At 41.8% G+C, this 25,282-nt stretch overlaps 1 protein-coding gene across 1 annotated transcript; it reads left to right on the top strand.

Moving 5' to 3' along the window:
• The first annotated feature begins 483 nt into the window (after positions 1–483).
• On the top strand, positions 484–12,077 carry LOC104488686 (ephrin type-B receptor 5). Its single transcript, XM_010135429.1, has 11 exons — positions 484–605; positions 1,719–1,881; positions 2,710–2,824; positions 5,592–5,647; positions 5,763–5,882; positions 6,281–6,528; positions 7,456–7,671; positions 8,688–8,837; positions 8,987–9,180; positions 10,418–10,573; positions 11,585–12,077. Exons 1-11 carry the CDS (start codon positions 498–500, stop codon positions 11,691–11,693), a joined length of 1,635 nt encoding a protein of 544 aa, XP_010133731.1. The 5' UTR covers positions 484–497; the 3' UTR covers positions 11,694–12,077.
• Positions 12,078–25,282: the final 13,205 nt, after the last annotated feature.

Genomic DNA, 25,282 nt, shown 5'->3' with positions numbered 1-25,282 from the left:
AGCCCACACCTGATCTTTTTCCCCAGGCAAAAAATTGTAATTGGTGGAGAAGCAGAGGAGAGTCAGTGTATCTGCTTTTGCTTTGACTGCTATCACGTTGTTTGTCCAAGTGTGATCCTAGAACAAGGCAGTGACTCTGAACATCTTGTCATCTTGCATGTAAACATTGCAGACTTGAAGACCAGAATAAAGTTCTGACTACAATAGAGATAATTTCATATTTCTTCTGCGTGATCAGTTGGATGTAGACTTCTTTATTTTCTTCCTGTCCAAGTTGTCAGTAACTGTATCTCCCAGTAGAGTTGAATTGTGCCTGGATTTCTTCTGGTTAATTTATAGAGTACTTCATAATGCAAATGAAGAGAAATTAAAGGAAGAGCTGACCTAACTTATTAATTCATCATAATGAATATTCTATTATAGTTCATTGTTAAGCTTATCCCTTTGCAATCTATCTTTCCTTCCTCTCTTTTATTCCAGTCCCCTCTGCCGTCCCTATGATGCATCAGGTGAGTCGTACTACCAACAGCATCACACTGTCATGGCCTCAACCAGACCAGCCCAATGGGATCATCCTAGATTACCAGCTACGCTACTTTGACAAGGTGAGCAGCAAGTGATGCCGTGCTGATTGTTGGTAAACTATTAAACAAAAGACAACAGGGAAGTCTCCTGTCTGGGAGATGCGCTCCTGGATCCGGATGGATAAGGTGGAGAAAAATGCTTCAATTATGAGAGAAGAAAGGTTGTATAAACACCAGAAGTTCATAATACATGTTTTATCTAACAGCAGTCAATCTGCATTTCCCAGTTTGGAACTATCTAGGACCAATGCAAATAAAAAAAGAGAAGGTAACTTGTAGCTAAGCTAAAAAGCTGTGGCTAGCGAGCTAGTAAGTTTAGCACCAGCTGACACAGGTAACAGTGGAAGGAGAAGAAATTTCCGAATGTGTATATTGGAATTGGACTCGCTGCAACATTCTGTCGTGTTTGCAAAGGAAAGTCATGGGTCCCCATTTATGCCTGGACAGACATCTCTAAGAAATTCTGGGAGGAGGAATGCACTCTTGCATTCACTAAGTGGCAGGTATCAGTTTACGTGCAGGGTGGCAAATTGATGTTGTTCTCCATTCACATCTTTCATGACTCCTAATCCAGCTGATTTGAGGGGAAGAGGTATGTAGGGCTGTTCAGAGAAGCTCCCATTCCATATTCTTGACCTTTCATATAATTTTTTTTTTCAGGATGGTGCAGGGCCACTGTTTTTCTAGCAGAAAAAGGACCTGCTATTTGTAATAACATGTCTAGCAGCTTCCTGGATACAACATTACATGTGTTCTTGCTCTGGATTCTCCTAGGAGAATACATGAGTAGGAAGTAAAATATCAGGACAGACTAGGGCTTTTTTTAATGGATATGCTTAGCAAGGAATGACAGGACAAGGTAGTTTTTGACTTTCGTTCTTGTTTAGGTCAGGGCTGGGGGTCTTTTGGCAAAGCTTTGTGGGATGCCCAGACCTAAGGGACTAAAAAAAAAAGTGATGAGGAACACCAAGTAGTGCGTGAGGAAGTCAGGTCTGGAATACCAGTTGTGGTTGGGAGGCTCTGTTACAGATTCAAGGAATTTGGGGCCAACATGGCAACTGGCATTCCTTGGTGAGGAAAGCGAGCGGGGTGGGCAGAAGTCTCACATTGCTTTTTGGTCACTGACATTCACAGGCAGAAGATGAGGATAATTCATTCACCTTGACTAGTGAAACCAACATGGCCACCATATCAAATCTGAGCCCAGGCAAGATCTACGCCTTCCAAGTACGAGCCAGAACAGCAGTGGGCTATGGCCCATACAGTGGGAAGATGTATTTCCAGACTCTAACAGGAGGTAAGTGCTACCATTTTGTACTCGGATCTGCTCATGACCGTCTTTCATTTGTGTGTGTCCCTGAACGTATTAGCTTATCCTCCGGCAGACTGCTACCAGACACTCCTACTCAACTTATGTTTCTGTATATCATAATTTGCATATGCAGATATATTCACTCGAAGCTGCATGCAGTCAGAGCGTATCGTTTACGCTACCGCCATATTCCTCAGTCCCACTCCTCGTTGCCTCTGCACGTCTGACCAGCAGAAGCAGAGTGTGTCAGTAGAACTTTCTTTAGGAGAGTGTTACAGTACGTAGTACTATACGCTGCTGGAGTTTGGTCTCCAGCTGTTACAGCTGAATGCTCTGTGAAAGTCTTAAAGACAGGTGGGGCACGGGACATACACCCAGAAGCTTGCTTTCCTGCAGTATCACCATCTATTTATGCAGTGAGCAACATACTACCTTGTGATACTCTTTGGTCTGGATCAAAGGTATGTCATCTACAGGCTAAATTAATAGGGGATGATGGGATCAAAGCCAAGGTGTAGGGGTAGCCTATGCTTAAGTGGATAGTCAGGCATCAGTGGACCGGGGGAAGGAAAGTGGATTCAGAGGGAGCACTGTTTTTTCAGAAATAGGAGGGAATGCACTGGAGAAGGACAGTGACTGAAGGGGTAAAGGAATAACCAAGTCAAGCATTTGTTGAAGGGCCAGAACTAGCCTGGGAAGCAAAGGGCTGGCAGGGATGGAATTACGTGTGAGACCTAGTCAAGTAGAAGGTAAACTCTAACAGTTCCTGTCCTCTGCATTTGTGTATGTGTATGCATGTGTCTTCCTTGCTAGGGGAGCGCTCGGAGATGGTGCAGGACCGACTGCCGCTTATCGTGGGCTCAGCGCTCGGTGGTCTAGCCTTCTTGGTAATTGCTGCCATTGCCATCCTTGCCATCATCTTCAAGAGGTGAATTCCTTGACCTGCTCATGTGCACTGCAGACAGTGGAACTTTCTTACCCCTGCTACATAACCCCGTCCCAAGGGAAACCGCCTGATCTACATTTATCCAGATGTCCTTGAGATGCCATTTTCTAATTAAGGGAAGATCCTGCCCCATTATTCCTGTCTGAGGAGCCTCTCCTGTGGTAAACTGCTCATGTATTTAGTCGATACTTGGCTAGTTAGCAGTATGACACAAGGGAAGCATTTTAAAGCTGGTGCTCAAAAGGTGTTTAATTGCATCACTGTAAAAAAGGGAACTGTAAACTGCATTTTAGGCAAGTGAGTGGAGAATCAAACAATATATTGAAGAAGGACTGGTGGAGTAAGTATTTAGATTCACTTGTTTAGAAGGTGCTAAATACCCTTTAATCAAGGACCAAGAGACAGCAGCTCATTTGCTGAAGAATTAACATCTGTACAACCCCAGTGGCTCCACGGAACACTAACTCATAAAATATAGGTTAAAGAAAGCAAATGCCACTTTCCATTTAGGAAGGAAAAGAGGGCAGAGAAGTCAATGCAGAGAGAATCTGATAAGGCAAAAAAGGACAGATATTTTAAAGAGAGAAAAGTAAGGGTTGGTACTTTGGCAGAGGTACAAAAGTAAACAATGGGAGTTTTGCTATTCGAAGAAAAGAAACAGTCATTACCTGCTTCTTGAATTTACTGAGGTTTGAACTTAATCCCCTAGATTGTTCAGTGATGAATTTCTGTATCTTTGTTCTACTCTGCCTCTGCATAAGAGGAACTTTTTAGCTTTTTCTGCTGACCTAAAAAATGTATAAACCACTTAACTTCAGAAAGTGACGTCTAGTTTTAGTTAATTCTTTTTTGTTCTCTTCCCTTTTCTACATTGGTTTTCTCCTTTTGTGAATATTATCTTTCAATATTTTTCTTTCTGGAAAGAAAGAATTATGAGGTTTTGTTACATTTGCATTGTTTCCTCCTTTTGTAGCTTTGAACTGTTAAAAATATAATTTCTTGTTACAGCTGGAAATGTGGTATTATGTGCACAACTCAATAAAGCATATATTTTTCTAAAAAAAATAAACCAAACCCAGAATAAATTAATATTACCAAAACTGTGTTGGGGGAAAGATGTTAACGGGTTTCTGTAAATGTATCTACATAAAAGGAAATATCCTAAAAAACAGATGCAATTATACTTGAAGGATCATGAGCAATTAATAGACAGTTGTTCATAGAAAGTGGAGATACAAAATTCCTGTTTTAAATTTGTCCTTGATAAGAAAAGTAAGTTTGAAGATGTAGGAAATGAGGAGCACTGCCTGAAATGAGCAGTGCTTCAAAGGACTGAAGAAATGTAGTTTCAGATGCTCTAATTCCCTTGTTTTTGTAAACTGTTGGTAAACTTTTTCCAGGCAATATACAATGTGAAACACCTACTTTAGCTAATCATGGGGGGTTTTAAATGATGGAAAACCATTAGTATGTCAGATAACCTATAAAACCCCACCTCTAGATCTGACTTTCAGGTGCAACAGCACAGTCAGAGCTCTTAAGGTATTTGCCCCCAGTAAAGCCAGTTTATTTCCACAACAGAACAGATTTTGAAAGTAGAACTCTCAGTGTTTTTGAATTCTTAGCAGAATTGTGGAGCTAAGCCTGACAATTAAGAATAATACACAAAGTTACCTGTTAAAATGACAGAATTAGTTTATGGTAGTAAAGAAAAGTCACGTTTCATGATACTTTGCCTCCAGATGCTGATTGAATCTGCAGCTGGGTCTTGTGCTGAAACAGCAAAACATGCAGTTTGACACAAATCCATGCATACTGCAGGGATGCTATGACATACCACAGTGTTTGATTTATAATCTAGTCTAATTAACATGATTTAGAGAGGATTGTAAACCAGCACAAACTGTACACTTCTGGAAAAAAGAATATGAACACGGTTGAGAACAAAGAAATTGACTTGCAAATGGAAAATGTGTTTAGAGCAAACCAAGAACAAGGTAAAACTTACAAAACAACTAGATCGTGTGGGAAAAAATTGCTTGAGTCACACACATTTAAGAGGAGGATGAAATGTGAGAAATGCCTGTGCTGAGAAGGACCTGTGCTTGCAGGACATTAACCGCGTATATGCAATAAGTATTACAGTAATGAAGAGCACACCTGTTTTGATCTGCAAATGCATCATGGAACAGATTTCTGTCCTTCTGGCTCTTTGTGGTTGGTTTTGTGTACCATACGTATGAACAGAACACTCAAAGTAAATGCTATTCAAAGACCGTAAGGAAAAATAAAGAAGAATTAATTTGGGGGGAAAATCTATACAAATTAAGCATTAGACTAAATGGCCCTAAGAATGTTTTTGAAGAACTTAAAAAGCATCACAGAAGATGGCTTAGATTAGGATTGAAAAGAATAGCTTGCTGTAATTAAGTGAAATTAAAATGCAAATTTAGCCTGAACAGGAGGAAAACTTCCAAGACAGCAATGTTAAACTGTAATTTTTTTTTTCAGGGCAGTGCTGGAGGCCCTATCATTTGTCATATCTGAAGTGGGGATGCAAACAGTGGTGTAAAAACCACCACATAAAAATCACGTGTGCATTGGTTACCAAGAGATGGGCAGGATTTTAACGCCCATCTTCTATCCCTAAATTCGAGGATCCTCTGAGTCTTGCATTGAGAACCTGCCCCAACACCTGATGAGAGACTCCTGTGTGTGTTTTGACTTTCCTTTCCTTTATGTCCTGCAGTAAAAGGCGAGAGACTCCATACACAGACCGTCTGCAGCAGTATATCAGTGCACGAGGTAAGAGTTCTTGAGCAACAGATGGCAAGGGCCTGTCTCTTTTCAGGACTCATTAACACCTGCATCTCTCAGGGTTTGATTCTGGTGATGTTTTGGGCTGTCTCCTCCACTGCAGGACTTGGAGTGAAGTATTACATTGACCCTTCAACCTATGAAGATCCTAATGAAGCTATTCGAGAATTTGCCAAGGAGATTGATGTGTCCTTCATCAAGATTGAGGAGGTCATTGGATCAGGTAGTGTGAGAATCTGGAGATTTTGAAGTGCCTACTTGTTCACCTTGAGATCTGGCACACGACTGGCCTGAAGTGGACCCAGCCATGGTACATCAAGTGTCTCAGGATAGCTAACCTTCATTTTTACCAAAATTCATCTTAACCTGCTTATGCTTAGATGCTGGCTCTAGACCAAGTTTAAAACACACTTTGAAGACTCAGAGCACCTTATTTGAACCCTGAAGATGTAGTCTCCAGCCTGAGCCTTCATCAAGAACTTTACCTTAATCCAAACAGTCTTAGTAACCCTATTTCCAAGCAGTGCCTGGAGTCTTCCACAGTAGAATGGTTTAGTGCACCTGACTAAAATTCTTTGCTGTGTTTCCTTACTTGAGGTGTGTTTCTTCCCTCTCTGACAGGAGAGTTTGGAGAGGTGTGCTTTGGGCGCCTGAAACACCCAGGAAAGCGTGAATACACAGTGGCTATTAAGACCCTGAAGTCAGGTTACACAGATGAACAGCGGCGGGAGTTCCTGAGCGAGGCCAGCATCATGGGGCAATTTGAGCATCCCAATGTCATCCGTCTGGAGGGTGTGGTGACCAAAAGCCGACCAGTCATGATTGTCACAGAGTTCATGGAGAATGGATCACTGGATTCCTTCCTCAGGGTACCACAACCACAGTCTCCCACAACCGTTCCCTCTTTATCTTACTGTGTGCCAATCTCAGATCTGATAATTTTGCCTGTCCTTTCTCTTCACTCTCTATAAGTCCTCATTTGCCCTCTTCTGGTGCACTAGAAATCACCGGAGTAACTGTTTTTGGGCCAACACGGTGAAAATATTCCAAAAGCTCACCCATCATATAAAATTTCTTCATTACTTTAGACTTTTCCAGCTCAAATAATTAATGGTAAACAGTACTACATGCTTTATCTTTGTACACAGCCTTCCAGTTCCTTACGTGCATGCCCCAAAGTTTGCCTTTCTAATAATGTTTTTCAGACTTTATTCCACTGAATTTTTTCAAGTTTCAACATTGTAGTAAATTAGTGAAGTTTGTAGTTATTTTTGGACTCAGATTTCCCAGTGTTTTTTATAATAATGAAACATAAGTACAGACATTTCTGTAGTGTAGATGCTTCACTGCTTTTTTTTTACTGATTCATATGCTAATTCAACCACAAATGCTTTGACAGGTACATTTTGAAGGGCAGGTGAACCCATTGTGTAGGATTGCATAGCACCCATTGTAAAAATCTCAAAACAGTAACAACAGATTTGTCTGCTGCCATTCATTTAGCCACCTTAGTAGTTAATGAGACTAGGCTTAGTATGCTAAAGGAGGATACGACCGCAAGGTGACCTTTGTCTTCAAAAAAAGATCACCAGTGTCTGACTTCATTTGAGATTCATTGCTTTAAGCCCACCCTCCTTTATTATTTGCTGTCTCTGAACCTTCAGATTTTGGCTGAAGTTAAGATGTATGTTCTCTAACTTCATAAAGCCACCTTGTTACCTTGCTCTTTGTTAGTCTTCCCTGTTGGCTTCGTGTTCTGTGATCGTAAAAGCCTCTGTTTGCCTCCTCATTTGCAGCAGAAGGAGGGACAGTTCAGTGTGTTACAGCTGGTGGGAATGCTACGGGGGATTGCAGCTGGCATGCGCTACCTTTCAGACATGAACTATGTGCATCGTGACCTGGCAGCACGTAACATCTTAGTCAATAGTAACCTTGTGTGCAAGGTTTCAGACTTCGGTTTGTCCCGCTTTCTGGAGGACGATGCTTCAAATCCCACCTACACGGGAGGTCTGGTGAGTTACCGCTTTGGAATGAGTTACTGAAGTACTGCCAACTGGTCTGCCCTTGATTTAGTGTACCCTTTTTAGTCTGTCCTGAGATGACCAGAGAGACAAGTCATGCAGAGCCTTCTACCTTGTGAGCTAACGGTTTCAAACCAGTAAAATCCAAAAATAACTGAATATCTGATCCACTCTGCCTTGTGAAATGGAGCCTTAGTGCCATTCTTTGTGGAGTGATGAATAGGACAAACCTCATAGCCTGGTGTAGGTGTTATCTTTCCCCTTTCATTAGCTTCTTGCAGGAAATATAAAGGACTGAAGGAGAGATTGAGGTCCCATGCTACCACCCTTTGAGGGTTTTTTCCCACAGAGAATATAACTGGCATAAGTATATGTATGGCTTACAACCAGCCTTCAAATGACCTTACTGGCTATGAAGTTCAGACACCTGTTATACGTACTACAAAAGGGATGGGAATATAACAAGAGGGTCGAAACTACCGTTTGGTATGCAGGGGATGAAGAATTCAGTCACTGAAAAGTGAAACAAGTTTTAGAGGTATGTGTTTTGAAGAACCAGCACCTGAGTGATATTTTGTCTGGCAAGCTATACCTGCAGTCAGAGAGGTCAAAATGGAAAGAGGGAAGAGTTAATGCTAGGTTGGGATTGTTGAAATGGCTTTAGGTATACAAATGATTGTGACTTTCAGGAGGATTTTACAATGTGCAATCTCTCAAATGCTGTACAGAAGAGCTATAAAAGTGAAAATCTTTTGACATCATGGGATTTGTATCAGCAAGGAGGCATGATTCTGTTTTTTTCATCTATTTTGTCAATAGAACACGGTGGAAACCTTGGACATAGTTTGAATTTAAACCGACAGTGTCTACAAGACAGTATCAACTGGACCGGCACCCCGTGCTCAGAGTTGTGTTGTGCTTCTGGCTTCTGATCAGTTTAGTGATGCCATTTTCACAAATAGTCTTTATCTCCCTAACATTCTGATTGCTGTCTGACTGCTTTCTAGGGCTGCAAAATCCCCATCCGTTGGACTGCCCCCGAAGCTGTCCAGTATCGCAAGTTCACCTCGTCCAGTGATGTCTGGAGTTATGGCATTGTCATGTGGGAGGTGATGTCCTATGGTGAGAGGCCTTACTGGGACATGTCCAACCAGGATGTAAGTTTTAGAAGTGGTGAGAATGTGCACATGCCTCTTTGTCCTGTATCAGTTGAAGTAGAAGAAAGTCATACACCACCAAGTGACTAAAGCTTGTTTGTCTTTCATTTTCCCAGCTGTGAAAAAGCTTTGTTCTTCTTTTCCTGCAGGTAATTAACGCCATTGACCAGGACTATCGGCTGCCACCACCCCCAGACTGCCCAACTGTTTTGCACTTGCTGATGCTCGATTGTTGGCAAAAGGAGCGGGTCCAGAGACCCAAATTTGAGCAAATAGTCAGTGCCCTAGATAAAATGATACGCAAGCCATCTGCCCTCAAAGCCACTGGCACTGGAAACAGCAGGTGAGATGAGGATTTAGTGCAAAGTAATAGGGCTTGTCTCTCAGTAGGCAACATGAAGAAAAGAAAGGAGTAAATCAGGCTGTGTAGTATATTCTTTCCAACCCTCTCATCTGGAACTGGTAACAAATATGGGGAGAAGAAATGAGGGAGAGGTTGGAAGAACTTGTATCCTGAATCACTTAATGGGTGATGAGGAGTTGTGAGTGCTGAATGTGAAGGGAGATAAATCTCTTGATGAGGTGCACTGAGGATGAACGAGTGAGGGATCTTACAGAATGAAGGGAGGAACACATCTGGGTGCAGCTACACAAGATATTCTGTTATCACACAATACTGTGTAATCACGAGAAGTGGTGACGAAAGAGACCTTAGCTTCTGGAGGGAATGAAATCTGTCGCTAAGACTAATTAGAACTGCATCTTGCATCCCATATTTTTCCAAATATATTTTGCAGCCTGATGAAACCAGAGGCAGGAGGTCAACAAAGGAGAAGTCTCTTGGGCTAAATAGCACCAAGTTTAGATGGCTCTTGGGCTGATGACAGAATTACATCCTGTTGGCCTGGGGGGTTTCCCCATGGTTATAAACCTTGTCTCTGTGGAAAGCTCTCTACAGCTGGGGGAGGGGAAAAGTGCCTAGTCATGCCAAGTTTACTAGAAATAGCACATAAATAGAGTTGTAGCTTTGGGAGATTCAGGTGATGGGGGAAAAAAGCAAATGCCATGTGTAAACAGTAATTTCTTTGGCCTTTTACTGCTATGATTTTATCTGATGGGTGTTGGAGCTGAAACAATGCACTCATTGTCTCATAGGTTACTTTCTGATCCAAGGAGTGCATCTAGGAGCTAGTCACAAAGGTAAAAAAAGTGTAAGATCTCATTTCTGCCTTAGAAACCTCCTCACTGCAAATCTTTACTCATCCAATAGGTCTAGACCCAGAAAGTGTGGAAATATGTGGGACAACAAGAAGAGAATGTGCCTGAGAGAGTATAAAATTGGATGGTAGGATCGGTTTCCTGGGCTGGGTTGATTGTTTGCAGACAGGAAAGGGAACACAGGTAGTCTAGAAACAGAGCATCAAGGTGGGGCTTTAGGAACCAGGGCAGAAGGAACAAATATCCTTGTTCTCTGTTCTGTGCGCTTTAGAGGTTGCGTTCTCTCCCACTCACAACTCTGCCTTACTGTGTGGTCAGCTGATGTGGATAACTTTGGTGTTTAGAACCTGCCTCTTTTGCAGACCATCTCAGCCTCTCCTGAGCAACTGTCCTCCAGATTTCCCTTCACTCAGCAATGCCCATGAGTGGTTGGATGCTATCAAGATGGGTCGATACAAGGAGAATTTTGACCAGGCCGGTCTGATTACGTTTGATGTCATATCACGCATGACTCTGGAGTAAGTAAGGGGCAGAGAGCAGAAGATACCAGACACGGAGTTTTCCAGGCAGAAAGATAAAGCAGTCTGATGAATATTTACTGAGGGCTATGTGGAGAATACGTACACATGATGATAAAGGAGAGGACAGCCAGAGAGCTAAGTAGCTACCACTTCTTACATCTTATTAGGGCCTGGACACCCTCCAGACCACTGTACCTTTGTTTCTACAAGGACTATTATTGAGACCATGTACACTACAAAACCTAGTGTCAGTGTTGCAGAGAGACTGTTCCATCAGAATGTTCATGACAGCTGCCACAGGTAATAACCACTTTTAATGAGATGCGTAGAACCATGTGGTGGGTTGAAGTGTTATGTAGAAGACAGGTGTCAGGAAAAGGAACCTTTTTAGAATCACAGAATGGTTTGGATTGGAAGAGACCTCCAAGGATCATCTAGTCCAGTCCCACCTCCATAAGCAGGAACGGCCTTCAGTAGATCAGGTTGCTCAAAGCTCCGTCCAACCTGACTTTGAATGCTTCCAGGGACAGGGCATCTATCACCTCTCCTGGCAACCTGTTCTGTGTCTCACCACCCTTCCTTATATCCAATTTAAACCTCTTCTTTCTCAGTTGCCCTCTGTCCTGTCACTACAGTCCCTGGTAAAAAGTCTTTCTCCATCTTTCCTGTAAGTCCCCTTTATATATTGAAAAGTTGCAAGTAGGTCTCCCTGGAGGCTTCTCTTCCTCAGGCTGAACAACCCCACCTCTCTCATCCTTTCTTCACAGCAGAGGTGTTCCAGCCCTCTGATCATTTTTGTGGCCCACTTCCACTGGTTCTTTTTGTATCATAACCTAACAAGTTCTGCCAGCACCCCCTCCATCCACACACAAAAGCAGAAGCCTTAGATGAAGATACAGACACACGTATATCCATACACATTGATTTGGATCTACAGGGAAATGGACTGGGACTGTTCAGAACAAGAAGCCCGTTTTAACACCTTCCACATCCTCTGTTCTCTTGCAGAGACATCCAGCGTATTGGCATCACCCTTGTTGGTCACCAGAAAAAGATTCTGAACAGCATCCAGCTCATGCGAGTCCATTTGAATCAGCTTGAACCAGTTGAAGTGTGATGTTAACACCATCCTTTTTCCACTAGTCTCAAACTCTGGAAAGGTCCTGGGGAAATGCAAAGGGATTTTCACTGTAAGAAAAAGACATATCAGTATGATACTTGAAGACTTATTGCACCCAGAGAGTGCACACTACATGTCCTGTTCCATGAACAAAAACAAAGCCTTGCCATGATTTAAAACCAGAGCTAAATAACTGGTGGCATGTAAATGTGGCTGACATCATACACTGGGAAAGGGTTGGGGGAAGGAAATTTATAATAACATGGGGAGGAGACGGAATAAGAGCTTGGACAGATCACAAGCACTTGTTGCCTTTTCTCTGCCAACAAAAGGTATCAGACAACTTTACGTAGCCATCAGCAGGCTTTATCTGTGGATGGGAGCCCAGCAAAGCTACAGAGACATAATAAAGGCAACAAAAAATACCATTTTCTTCCAAAAGAATGACACCACGGTGTGAGACATTATTATTCAGATGGAGATGAGCATCAGGCTATCACTTGGGATGGCTATCAGCTTGGTCCGAAACTCAAGTTCCAATTAGTGCACACTGTGCGGTAAGCAATAAGACATGTCACTTGTAAAGGGGTTGAGAGTAAAGGGCTCAAAATTCTATGCTATTTCATGTGCAATTCTTGGGTCTGCTGCATGATCCAGGAGGTAAACTCACTAATCCTTTGTGCTGACTGAAGGAACGGCAAGTCCTTGGTGCTACACAACTCTATTTATGGAACTGCAATGGGATGGAACAAAAAGGATTCCTAGAATCCATCCTGCTGGATCTGCAAGTGGAGAGGGAAACAAATAGGTTCTGGTCCTCACAAGCCCATTTTGAGAGGAAAAGCATAAGATGTGATATTCTGAAATCCTGAGCACCCAAATTTGTGGTTTGTTCTCTTCTGACCCCCTTACAGACACTGAAGCCCTTTGCTGTTGAAAAATACTTGCTCTTTTTCTCACCCTAACCAGCAACATCAATGGGCACAGCTGATTCGATATTGTTTCTGAAGAAAATGCAGAGTAGTCAACTCGATATAGACGACTGGAACAAGGGAGGTGGAACTCTATCACAAGTTCTTGTCAAGAGTGGTCAGGGAAGAGAACCAGTCCTGCAAGTCACTTCAGTCCTTAAAAAAAAGAATACCGTTCTTGTGATCAACTGTGTTGTCTGGTAGAGGTGCATGAGGATGACCAGAATGACAGAGCTTCTATCTCCCTTCAGACAGACTAGTACCTGCTTAAGGGAGGAAGATCTGCTCTGAGGAAGAGCAGAGCTTCAGGGCTCTATCTCTGTATCTATCCCTATGCGGGAGTGTGAAAACATCAAGCTGAGCTTGAGAGGAAAAGTCATGAAGTAGACACTTGTCCACCTCACCAACACATAGGAAGGGAAGTGGAAATGGTCTTCTTAAGCAACACCCCAATGAAGACATTACATAAAAAGATACCTTCTTTGTGTCTAGAGAAGACATAAACCCTAGCTGTTCCCATCTGTGCCCATCTGTTGGCTCACTGTGAACTAGCCATCAACTTACTCTATTTCTTCAGCTGTCAAAGTTAGAATAGCACAACTCCTGCAGATAGTACTCCTGTACAGGTTTAATGATTCCTCCAGTAAACCCAGCAACGAAAGACAGAAATCACGTTGAATAGTTATTAAAGAGTGCCATAATATGATAGGAGGTGCCTCAGAATAATTGCACTAGAACAGACAACACAGTTCAGATCGGTTTTTATACTATTAGAATATTATTGTTAATTTTTTGTAGTTGAAGAGGGAGATATCCTTTCAAGACATCAAAGTCAGTACAAAAACAATACAAGGAAACAAGAATAAAACATTCACAGCAGTACAAAAAGAGTGTGAAGATTTAAAAAAAACCCAACACATCAGACTAGAGTGAGTCCAACTCTAGAAAATTTGAGTCTGTTGTTTTTTAAGGGGTTTCTACAAACTTACAGTATTCACAAAGCCACTTAGGTGTGTGCTGACTGATCGTCAGCTCCACCTAGAGCATCGGAAACTGAACGAGTGGTGTCCTCTTCAGAAAGCATATTTAGCACAAGATGTTGAGGGGAATCTGTGGTCTCTAGCACCTTCAATACGTATTCACTAGAGAACAACACTGCATGTATGCATAGACCTTCCTGCGGACATTAGGCATTTGTATGAAAACTCGTAAGAGTCATACCTGTAGTCAGAAAGAATATATTCCAAAGACTAATGGCTCTTCTGCTTTAACACCAGCTGTTCACTATCTGGAAACAGGAAGAAACTTAACCTTAAGGCAAGCTGTTTTATAATTATTCCTGATGAGGTTCCTTGCACCTGCCTTTTTGGTGTCTGCTGCTGGACAGTCTCCCAGACAGACATTTGGGTCTGCACCAGCATGTCAGTGAACATATCGCTGCCAAAGAGAACATCAGACAAGTTCTCACCTGTGTTGCTTTGGCAGACAAGTGGAATTCTCAGCCAGGAGCTACATGGCTGTGCACCCCCTGCATACTAAACCATGGCATGTTTACGTTAAAAGCAGTTCCTGGTCACTTCAGCTAGGATTTTTGCATCCATGCCTGAAATGATGTTGAGGAAAGGCTCAGTGACAGTATGACTTACACAGTGATTTCTGTGTTTGGCTCCCAAATATGCTCAGTGTGTGTGCAGATGGTATGGCTTGCAGTCCCTATTTGATGTCTCTTTGTTTCTTAAAGTGCAAGGATGTAATCTCAATGCATACTTTGACAACAATATATTAGGGTGAGTTGAGGGAGCACAAGCCACTTAATGCTACTGAAGCAGAGCTGGAAGAGTCTGATGGTTGAGTACAAATATATTCAGTACCTGGGACTGTCTAGAAAGAAGGAAGCTGCTATAGCTTCCTTAGTCCCAGACAATTCACGTGCTATTTTAAGCTGAATGAAACCTTTTGGGTATGGTGGGAAATGATGACCAACACCAAGGGACCTACCTTTAATAAGCAGACGAAGGCAGAGCTGTACCTACCACTGTTTCTTCTTTGGTCAGGTATTCCAGCCAATTAATCTACCTGGAGGCTAGTCTAAGTGAAGTCAACCAACCGGAATCCATCCGGCTTTGGCACACTTTCTCAGCGATCAGCTACACAGCTCTTAGGCACAGAGGTTCAGCTAAGCAATAGATTTGGGTTTTGGACAAAACCAGTTCTTTCTCTTCCCTGAAACCAGCCGATGCTAGAAGGGGGCAATGCAATGAGCTGTTCACATGTATTCCATGCGAGCAACTATTCCTAAGTATCGAGCATCCTGAGGACTGTAGATCACATGTAAATTTGAATCTCTGGATGTCATTAAATGATGGCATGTAAGAGCGAACCGCACGTCCTACTAAAAGGCAAGTCTAATCCTTCACTTTTTAAATCTCTGTGGAAAAACTGACACTTCTCTCAGAATTTACATTTTCGTTTGGCATTCCAGATCGTCATGCTCTGTGTATGAAGCTGTTCCACCTCTGTGTTACTGAAAGGGCTGCGCTGACCCAGTGAGAAACGACGGTCTCTAGTTCTAAAGCTTGCCGTTTTGTAACTCCGACCCACTCAAAGAGGAGTTACTCCCTCTGCTGTTCTGCTACCTGAAACACAGAAGAGAAGGCTTAACTGCCCCGGAAAAGCCCAGTAGCTTATGTATTTTATCCCTTTTCTGGGATGATGAGAAAATTCTCTTCCTGAAATAGTCTCAGTTGAAACATGCAAATTCATGAAAATATATCAAGATTTCTTTCTAGTTTCTTCATTGACCTTTGTTCCCTGAACAAACAAAGTAGTGTGGTCTTACAGTCAACTGATGTAAGAGCGAGTCATGAGTACCATGGGTTGACATCTTGGCATCTGTGCCTCAACTATTAAGAGAGTTTGGTCTGTTTTTTATGTTTCTTACACAAGACCACGTGTGCTTAGCTAACAGCAATAATGATGTGTGCTTCTGAAAAGAAATCCCTTAAATTCAGGCCATGCTAAGTAAGGCTGTATTTTTTTTCTAGTTTACAGTGGCGCTAGAAATTATATGCGCTGCCGGCTAAACCTAGAATTTTAGTTACATCTTTGCAACTCTGTCTGTCATTGCATTTTGGTAACTTTTATATAAACCTACTACTGTCCACACATTTGGACAGCTGTAACGCATTTATCATTTAGAAACAATTCTGTTGCTGAGAACAGACTCTCTAGTCCTCTTTGAACCATATTGACTTTGCAGGTAAACAGGAGATTAAAAATAAGAAAAATAGGTTCATTCAGAGAAGTCAGCTAGTTTGACAGATAGGAATGAGAAGGCATTATCTGAAATAAGTTCTTTTAAAAATAGATGTATTAGCATTGCTCTGTTAAAAAGGACAGGCATTATAATGTACCCTAATGTCTCCACTATAAGTTAAGTTGCAGAACTGTCACTATTTCAACAGGTCATCCCTGCAGACTCATAACCAAATGAACTAACAACAACGCTAATAACAAGGATCATGATAAACGGCTGTGATTTTCCCCAATGAAGAGAACTACAGTAAAAATAGCAGCAGTCCAGCAGCTGGGCTGCTCGCAGTTTGTACTGCGAAGCAATGTATGGTTTTTGACAGGTGAAATATTATTGCACACTGAAAGATCAGCCTATCAAACCTACCAATTAGGAAACTAAATGTCAGCTTAGGGACATACTTAGGATCATGTGAACAGCTGCGTAACTGCATGCACGTAGAACTTGGTGAGCATGTCGTATTTGCTGTTAGGAGTGCTAGACTGTTTTCAGTTCAAATCTAGGAGGCCTTTTTAGAGGCTTCTAGGAAATAGCGCTAAGTTATCAACCTAACACTGAGGATCTTCGGTCGAGTAGCTTCACACCAATGTATATTATAAAATCAAGGCACCGTTCTTGAGACTTCTCCTATCCGGCCACGGGCACAACACAGCACAATTTGCAGGCTGAATTTGTAAGTTCACCTTTCAGTAGCACAGGCCTAGGTGTGCTCCCTTTTCTTCTGGCTGTGAGAAGCTGCCTTCCCTTCAGAAGGGGCATTGCTATGCTTTTTGTGTGAGAGCAACATTATCTGTCCTTAATCTTTGGTTGACAAGGTCAAGCAATGTCAGGTAGTTTCCCTGCCACCTGGTATCATCCAAAGGCACTTACCTAGGACGCAGGAATTGTTTAAAGGATTGGAACTTAGGAGTAGGACTGAGTGGAAAACAACTGGGAGATCCTCAAGATTAAGCATGAAGAGACATTTTCTAGCAGTGATGGTTTGTGGGGTTGTGACTATGCTGAGACATATAGGACACATCTAGGACCCGTATAAGCTGCATTCCCTCCTTCATGATGTGAGTATGTTCCTCACTTTGTGATGCACTGTAGATAAAAATTCTTTTCTTGGGATATGGGAGTGGGACCTAATATAATGTAACAAGGTTTTTAAAGCTCTGATTCAATTTTTTTTTCCTGGTTCTTGTCCAGCCTCAGATTTCAGGACTCCACATCAGATCCAAACAGTCCCATCCTGCGTTACACGGTTTCTTTCACTGGGTCTGACTTCTTAGAACAGGTTAGTCCTTCCTGGTAGGCTTACACTTGTGAATGTACTGTGTTTAGTTGTCTTCTCTCACAGAATTTACCTGAGATGTTGTCTGTCCCCTAGACCACATTTATGGCCACAGATTCCGAAGTGAGGACAGAGGCATCACAGAAGCTTCCTCTCCAGCACATAGCAGAAACAATCTGCAGGCATTGAGGGATGCAGAAACAGAGAAAAGAGAGTATTTCAATAGTTGTCATGAAACCAGATAAAATCCAAACTTGTAATCACTTCTGAACTCATGTTTACGTGTACTTCTCATCTAGCCCTACCTTTTCCCATAAGAATTCAGTTATTCACTCCATAAGAAAATCCGCTTGCCTCGCTTGTCAATGGGATCCCAGCACTGTCCCTTTCAGAACTGACGAGCATTCTGTTCCTTCCAACACACTTCATAATTCACAAGAGGGAGTTACATACCTGACCGGTTTTCTCACCTGTGTGCTCATCCAAAGCTCATCCTGCACGAGTCACTCTCCAGTGGGTGGCACCCATCATGGCAATGAGCAAGTTGAGCTTAAGGAGCCACCACAGAAAAGGCTGAATAAGTGATGCCGTACATGAAAGGTAGGTCCGCTTCATAGTTGGCAGATCCATCTGTGAGAAAGAGCTCAAAGGTGCTAAAATCGTCATGGGCTAGTTGCGGAGTAGCCCAGATCATGGGGATCCAGGATCTGGAAAGTGATGTAAAACGCTAAGAGAAAAGAGAGGAGGAAAAAGAAGAGAAAAAGGAAAAAACCCCAAACTCTTATCGTGGCTTTGGCCAGCATAATCTGAGCATCTCTATATAAAGTACAGGATCAGATTTTAGCCCAAACAATAGGACAAGACAGACACATCTCCTATATATGTCTGCATTTAATTTTGTTTACTCATAACTACTTCAGTTAGCTCTTCTTATGGTCTTGAAGGCTCCCAGAGTTCTATTATGTACTGATGGGCCGGTATTCTGTTCTTGCCTCCTGAGTTATGCAAGCAGGTGGGAATGAAAGTAGTATGATGTCTACTCATGCAGACATTTCAGGACAATCGCAATGCTTGGCTATGCTGTATACAATCGTACACTGGGAAATTTTAGGGAACACTTCAAAAATAACAGTAAATCCATATTGCTTCAGAAAAAGAATAATAGACTCCATATTGGATTTTTTTCAGAAGTTGCATCAAATTCCAGCAGCCCTCTTCTCTTCCTCTGAATTCATCTCCTGAGATTAGATCCTTTGAATAAGCCTTCCCTTTATGGACCCAAGTTTACACATGAGATCTCCAAATATCATCTACAGGTTAGATGAAGTACTAGCAGTAAGTCACCTCACAAAGAATCATGAGCGTATTGACATGGAAATTAAGGCAGAAGAGGGAACATCGACCATCTAGTCTGATCTCCTTTACTTTCCAGGACATTACTTTTCACCTCGTTACCCGCTGTTGAGTTTATCTTACACTTGACTGAAGAATCCTTGCTAGAAGGGCATCTAATCTTGATTAGTTCAGGAATAATGAATCTACCAGAAACCTTGGACTGGTTTTCCCCATGGCTACTCAATCTTTCTGTTACGATAATTTTTGATTGGTGTTTGCCTTGCACTTTTTGTACAGTACCCAATTAGGATAAAGAGCTCTTTGTAACCTGATATTTCTGCATTTTCCACCATTGTCAGGACACATACTCAGTTCTTTAAAAAATTGAAATATTTAAGAATCTCCCTGTCACACCTGTTTGTACCTCCCATCATTGCTATGGTTCTCCATCACATTTTTGGGTATCCATTAAAGAGGAGAATATCAAGAATGGACAAAATCAGTCTCACTAATACTATACACCTGGCCCTCTGTCTTGTTTAATCATCTGGTCAGACAGCAACACAGACAAAACAAAGTACAGATTTCTCCCTAATCCCATTAATGTAAACTGGAGAACTAAATTAATTTTCTTCTGGTTTGTAGTGTATTGGTGAACAATATACTGAGTATTTTGTACCCTGAGGATGAAAAATACCATCCAAATGATCCAGTGGGACGACTCTTAACATGCTGATGGCAGAATGACTTGATGCTTTTATATCAACGTGTTGAAGCAGCTGTAAGAGGTGGCTATAAAATAAGACTGTTTCCTACTCCATCAAATTGTTCTGTTTATGCCCTAAATCATAAGCATCAATAGCCATATTAAACGTTACCACAGTCAACATTTTTATGCAAACACAGAACTTTGAAAATATTATTTTTAGAGTGTTTTCCCCAATAAAGAGGAAATGGTATGCTTTTCTAAAAGTGTCACCTCTTAGTGTTAAATGTGGGCAAGAAGCTACACTATTCCACCAACACCCAGACATAGAAACTAGATCTGGTAGACTGATACCCTGTTCCAACTTAGTGATTCTGTCTGCCACGTTGACCACTGAAAGCGATGGCCTTTAGCATGTGCCATTTGAAGAACCTTACTTCTCTCTTGCTGATAATGTTCCCTCTCTAATTCTATTGCGGTTGTTCCCAAATCAAGAACTAGCTCTGTTCCTTCAATTTCAAGCACCATACCATAGAATCATAGAATGGCTTGGGTTGGAAGGGATCTTTAAAGATCATCTAGTCCACTCCCCATGCCATAAGCAGGAACATATTTCACTAGATCGGGTTTCTTAAAGGCTCATTCAACTCACCTTTGAGCACTTGCAGTGATGAGACCCACAACTTCTCTGGGCAGCCTATTGCCTGTGCATTTCCTTTAAACTTTGGTTTGAGCAGGAGGTTCTTACTGAGCCATGTGCATGCTGCTCTTCTTTCCTGATGTCTTACACGTGGGAATCCAGAACTCTGAGAAAGATGACCTTAAAGAGCTGCCAGCTCTGTTCAGCAACTTTAACCCTGAGGGCAGTTTCCCAGGGGGCCCAATCTGTTAGTTCCTTAAATAACTGTAAAAGTTTGCACTCCTAAAAATCAGGGTCCTGACTCTGCTCCTCACTTGGCCTGTATCCCTCAAGACTGTGAATTCCAACAGGAACGCTTCCTGCTTGTCTCCTGTGCCTTGCTTGTGTGATGTCCTTTCTGATGAACACATTCATCCATTCCCACCATTGTAAGTGACTTCAATGTGCCTTCTTCCTCAATAACCAGGACAGCAACATAAACACTTCCTATCATCCAGTTTTTCCCCTTAGAATGACTTCCTAATTGAAGGAAAAATATTCCTTAAATGGTTTCCAGGTAGCAACCTTTGCATCTGTGCTTTTTGCGTCTGTCAAAAAGCCTAAGCTACAATCCCAGCCTATACTTATGTATGGAATAATTCTAAAATTGCTAGGCTGTGTAGGGCTCCATGATACATTTATTAGTTTTTCTCTCGTGGACAAAGGACTTCCTTAACTTATCTTTTGGATCATGATGGTTAAAGGAACTGAGAATCTGGAAGCCACGTGTGATGTACATGACATTGCCCCATCCTAGCACGCAGGCAAAGGATACGGGCACCACCTCTCCAGTTGTGCTGGTGAGATGCATCACCATGGTTGCTAGAATTATGCAAAGGAAGAAGTGCAGAGTTAGAATCACACCTCTCCCTACGTCCTTGCCCCATCAGGTACCTTCCATGTGCTAATGTTCCTTGGCACCATCCTCCCTCCGTCTAACCAATGGAAATGTTGTTGCATACATCCCAGAAACAAAATCTCTCTGAAATGTGGAAGAATGGGACCTTACCTGATGACGTGGAAAGGCCCTCCCAAGGTGCTTTGTCCAAAGTGTTTCATTGCTTCAACCCTGAAGTTACCAGGAATCTGAGAGGTATATACTGTTTATATTTGTATTCAGTCAAATTGCAAACTGAGGAAATATTGTAAATATTGTATGGTAAATAATTGTAAACAGTTCTCACTTACCTCCAGGATCAATACTGTTACATCCCCCGTCACTGTGATCAGTTCCCCCACCAGCTGGAAGCCATCCTCAGGAGTCGTGTAAGATTCCCAAAAGAGATCTCACTGCCTCATAAACTGACAAAGATATGACTGTATATCTTTGTATATCCATTTAAGCAGGCCCACTGGTGACCAATACAAAGAAATACTCCTCGTGGTATAGTTTCTGTCATAATTCTCAGTGTTATTGCAACGGAAACTGATAAGGGTCTCGACATCTAACAAAAGATGGCTACCTAATTATCTCGCAGTCTGGTTCACAGTTGTAGACAACCTCGTAAAGGATGATTTTCAGAGGTTCTGGTCGTTTGAATTACCAAAGAGTTCACCTGGAATTGTGGATACCTTGTGGATACAAGAATATGGCCATAGATATTTTGTATTGTTCATTGACTGGAACACCAATAATTGCAAGCAGTTTTCAAAGTGCTCTTTTCTCCTCTTCCGTGACTCTTTTTCCTCATCCATAAAATGGAAATAAGCCATTGGCTTCTGAGAGGTATTGGTAAGCAGAGCTCTCCATTAACTCCTTTACATACCTCTCACAGACAAGAGCAAGAAGAGAATGAGGGGGAAATAAAAAAGGCAGACTAATACAGAATCACCTAACAGCCACTTGTTTAGCTAGTCCACATCGCGGTGGCCCGCCCCCTATCTTGACTACCTCCTCTAGCCTAAATGGCCCCAGAACTGGAAGTAGCCATCTTTAGAATGCCGTTAAGTTTTGGACGGAGTTGTAGGGTTTAAGGAGTGCTTCTCAGGAGGAAGTGCTACTTCTTCCTTTGTAATAACACGCTATGACTATGGGAGATATTGCATGGACAGGCACAGGCATACTCGTAACTGTGGCTCCCTAAATAAGGGGCAGTCTATTGCAGTGTCCTGCTGAGTTTCAGTGCAGGCTGTGAAAAAGCCATGCTTTCTCAGTGTGAAATTAGACAACGGCCCAGCAGCAGTTCTAGAGGAGAATGTCGAGACCTCAACGGGATGGAAAGATCTATGATGCTAGCTTCAGTAGCAGTAGATTTTGTTGTTACTGGGAAAGAAATGGAAGGAGAAGTGCAATATGCAAATATGCATGTGCATATATATAAACAAAACGTACGAAGAGATACACACCACAGGCATATACACACCTACACAACACACACACACGTCTGAAGTAGAATTGAAGGCTGAGTATAAAAAGTAGTAGTAAACTTCTCTCCTAAACTTATTTGCTTACAGTCATAGATCATGGCATTGACAATTACTAAATACAGATCGTCGTCTAACATAAATCAATTAATGACATGTAGTGCACTATTCCAGTTTTTAACAAATGACAGTTCAGCCCAGTAGCATCTTAAGGGAAAAACCCAAATTTGTAGCGAGAAGAAATACGACAAATAAGTTATAGAATTTGGAGAAATGAAAACAGAAATGAAATATGGAAATGAAAACAATTCTGGCTTTGCATTCTGTCACATCTGTCCTGCAGAGATTTTCTGCCCTTCAGGGATAATTCTTATTAACAGTACAGTGAAACGACAATTTTCTCCTGTAGCAAGGCACTATGCTGACCTGGCATCCTCTCTAACTGGTGAAGTCCTAACAGCAGAAGTGTTCCAACACTGCAGAAAGAGTTTTTTTACGATAGTCACATTGATATTTTGGGTCAAGAGAAAGCCTTACTGACTGTTTGCAAACATAACAATTCTTTACTTTTTCTGCTCTCGTTTGAAGTGGCCAGTGCTTTGAAGTGTCTGCAAAGTGCTTAATACTTTGTATCCCAAGTTCTGTACTTCCCCAAATATTTCCTGATACTCAGCCTACACGTTCGCTTATCAAATTTCAATCCTTTACTTTTTGATGTATTTTCTGAGACCTTTTTTTAAAAATTGCTCTTTATGGCTGGATATTCTTCTTTGAGGATTATGAGATGAGGTAGAGATAGATGAGATGGTGTGATGTGACACGAAAACTATAAGAGAGAACAGAATAAAGAAATACACTCACATGAGAAAGAAATAAGCAAGACAGATGACTAAATCCCAAGTCTCTGACTAAATCCCAAGTCTCTATGAACTGAGGTGGTGCTCACTAATTTCAAAATGGTAGATAAGGAATTCTGTAAATATTTCATAGAGATATACTTTCATACAGCTACATTTTAAATGAATAAACAAGGTGCTAAAACACTTCATGAGAAAAGCTGAGAGTTTCATTCTGAATGGTAATTCACTTTGCAGTTGTAGTGTCTGCCTTTGGGTAAAAAACAACAACAACAAACAAACCAAACAAATCAAACAAAACAAACAAAAAAACCTGCCTGGACGAGAAACTAGGCCAGATCTTGTGGTCTTCTTACAGGACAAAATCCAGAATGTCCTCTACAAAGTCACTCCTAACATGCTTCTGTAATAGCTTCTATGTGAGTATCTCTAGCACTTGGAAATGTTACTTCACCAAATTTCACATCAGCCTTTGTTTATGGCTCTGAAATAATTAATGATATTTTACAGATGGAGAAACTGAGGCACAGAGAAATGGAGAACCTTGGTCATAGACAGGCAAATGACCATAGCTGTGTTTCACACCTAAATCACTATTTCCCTACTTTTTTCAGTCTTTTTCTGAAATAGGAGGATGCTGTTCTCACACAATGCACAGAATTGTGTGAGAAAACATTCTGAAAAAGTGACATTCTCCTTGAAAAATTCACATGGATAATGTAAGGTTCACCCTGAAATTTAGGCAAAACAACACAAAAAATACTGCTGCTCCTGAGTGCTGCATGAATGCACAAGAGCTTCAGATGCATTCCTCTCTCCTTAGGTGTGTTTGGTCGGGGAGGAGGCTCCTCCCGGGGGCTGCTTACATTGCTTCCTCTGGCATGTCTCCATGTAGCCACATCTGTGAGGAGGCGCTTCAGATAGGAGAAGCAGCATCTTCCGAATCCATACGGCTTCTTGCAGCACTGAGACGTATCTGCAGATGTTATCACAAAGTGATCTTGCTCAATTATCAATCCAGACAAATCAAACGGGAATGAGAAACGAAGCAGAAGGGTTGAGAACAGAATGTATCCCAAGGTCGAATTTAACCTGTCTTTTTTAGGTAAGCATATGTACATGGTTTAGGCACTTAATTTTTTAGATCAGTGTAGGTACACACTTCACTTCTTGGGGTGAGAGCAGAGTATCCAGAGATGTCCAGCAACTGAGTCACGAGACAATAAAATAGAACATCCTTGAGGAGGTAATTTTCACTGGCTGTTTGGAGTCCTGAGTGTATCTCTAACTTGAATCTGGACCATTGTTGGACCATACTGGACCATTTGGGTGTCCTGATGCTGTTCTTTCAGCTCAGCATTTTTACCTGCTTACAACTCAGATGTCATTACTTCATTGACAAGCTCCATGGCTGCCTCCATCACAGCCTGAGCAGCATCCACGTGAAGGTCTGTCTCGCTCACTTTGAGGCCTGGAGCCTGGAGAATCACTCTTGAGATTCCCAGAGCCTGGAACAATAAAAATTGCCCATTTGTAGTCTTAAAATAAATAAAATAGTTATAGGAAACAAGTTTTGCTGCATGAGCAAAACAGACTGGATTAGAGGTTTTTGTTCTCAAGACAACAGGCACTTGAGAACTGTCAAGACACATACAGGAATGATCCACCTTTTAAAATCAGACATTCTGCATAACCAGGAGATCTATAATTCAGCTTTTGAATGACTAAAGAGCTGATGAGAATGACACAAAGGAAATATAATCCTGGCTCAGATGGTAATTTAGCATTCCAGGATAATTGCATATTTAACGTCATTGACTTTGTACAAGGTGTCAGGTTACTTTCAAATCTTACACTGCCTGGCCTCAGGCGTCTGAGATCCATGAAGAAATTGCACATATTCCCTGCATGATTTCCGTTCCCATTTCACGTTCATCAGCCAGTCTCAACTAGGCTGGATTGTTGATTCTTGTCATAAAACAAAATTCAGTAACCAACTCCTTTCTTTCTGACAGATGGAAATACACTGGCAGAACACAAAACCGTCTCGTTGACTCCCAGCCCTCTGCTCTAACCAGGAAACCT

This window comes from Buceros rhinoceros, unplaced genomic scaffold (assembly GCF_000710305.1).
Source record: "Buceros rhinoceros silvestris isolate BGI_N320 unplaced genomic scaffold, ASM71030v1 scaffold8594, whole genome shotgun sequence".
Classification (NCBI taxonomy): Eukaryota; Metazoa; Chordata; class Aves; order Bucerotiformes; family Bucerotidae; genus Buceros; species Buceros rhinoceros.
This window is presented reverse-complemented; position numbering and strand designations above follow the sequence as displayed.

What these genes read in the sequence shown, in the direction of transcription:
- LOC104488686 (XM_010135429.1), top strand. Translation starts at nt 498, where the DNA reads ATGATGCATCAGGTGAGTCGTACTACCAACAGCATCACACTGTCATGG. An exon ending in AGCTACGCTACTTTGACAAG is followed by an intron (nt 606 to 1,718) that starts GTGAGCAGCAAG and finishes TGACATTCACAG; the next exon opens with GCAGAAGATGAGGATAATTC. An exon ending in CTTGCCATCATCTTCAAGAG is followed by an intron (nt 2,825 to 5,591) that starts GTGAATTCCTTG and finishes TATGTCCTGCAG; the next exon opens with TAAAAGGCGAGAGACTCCAT.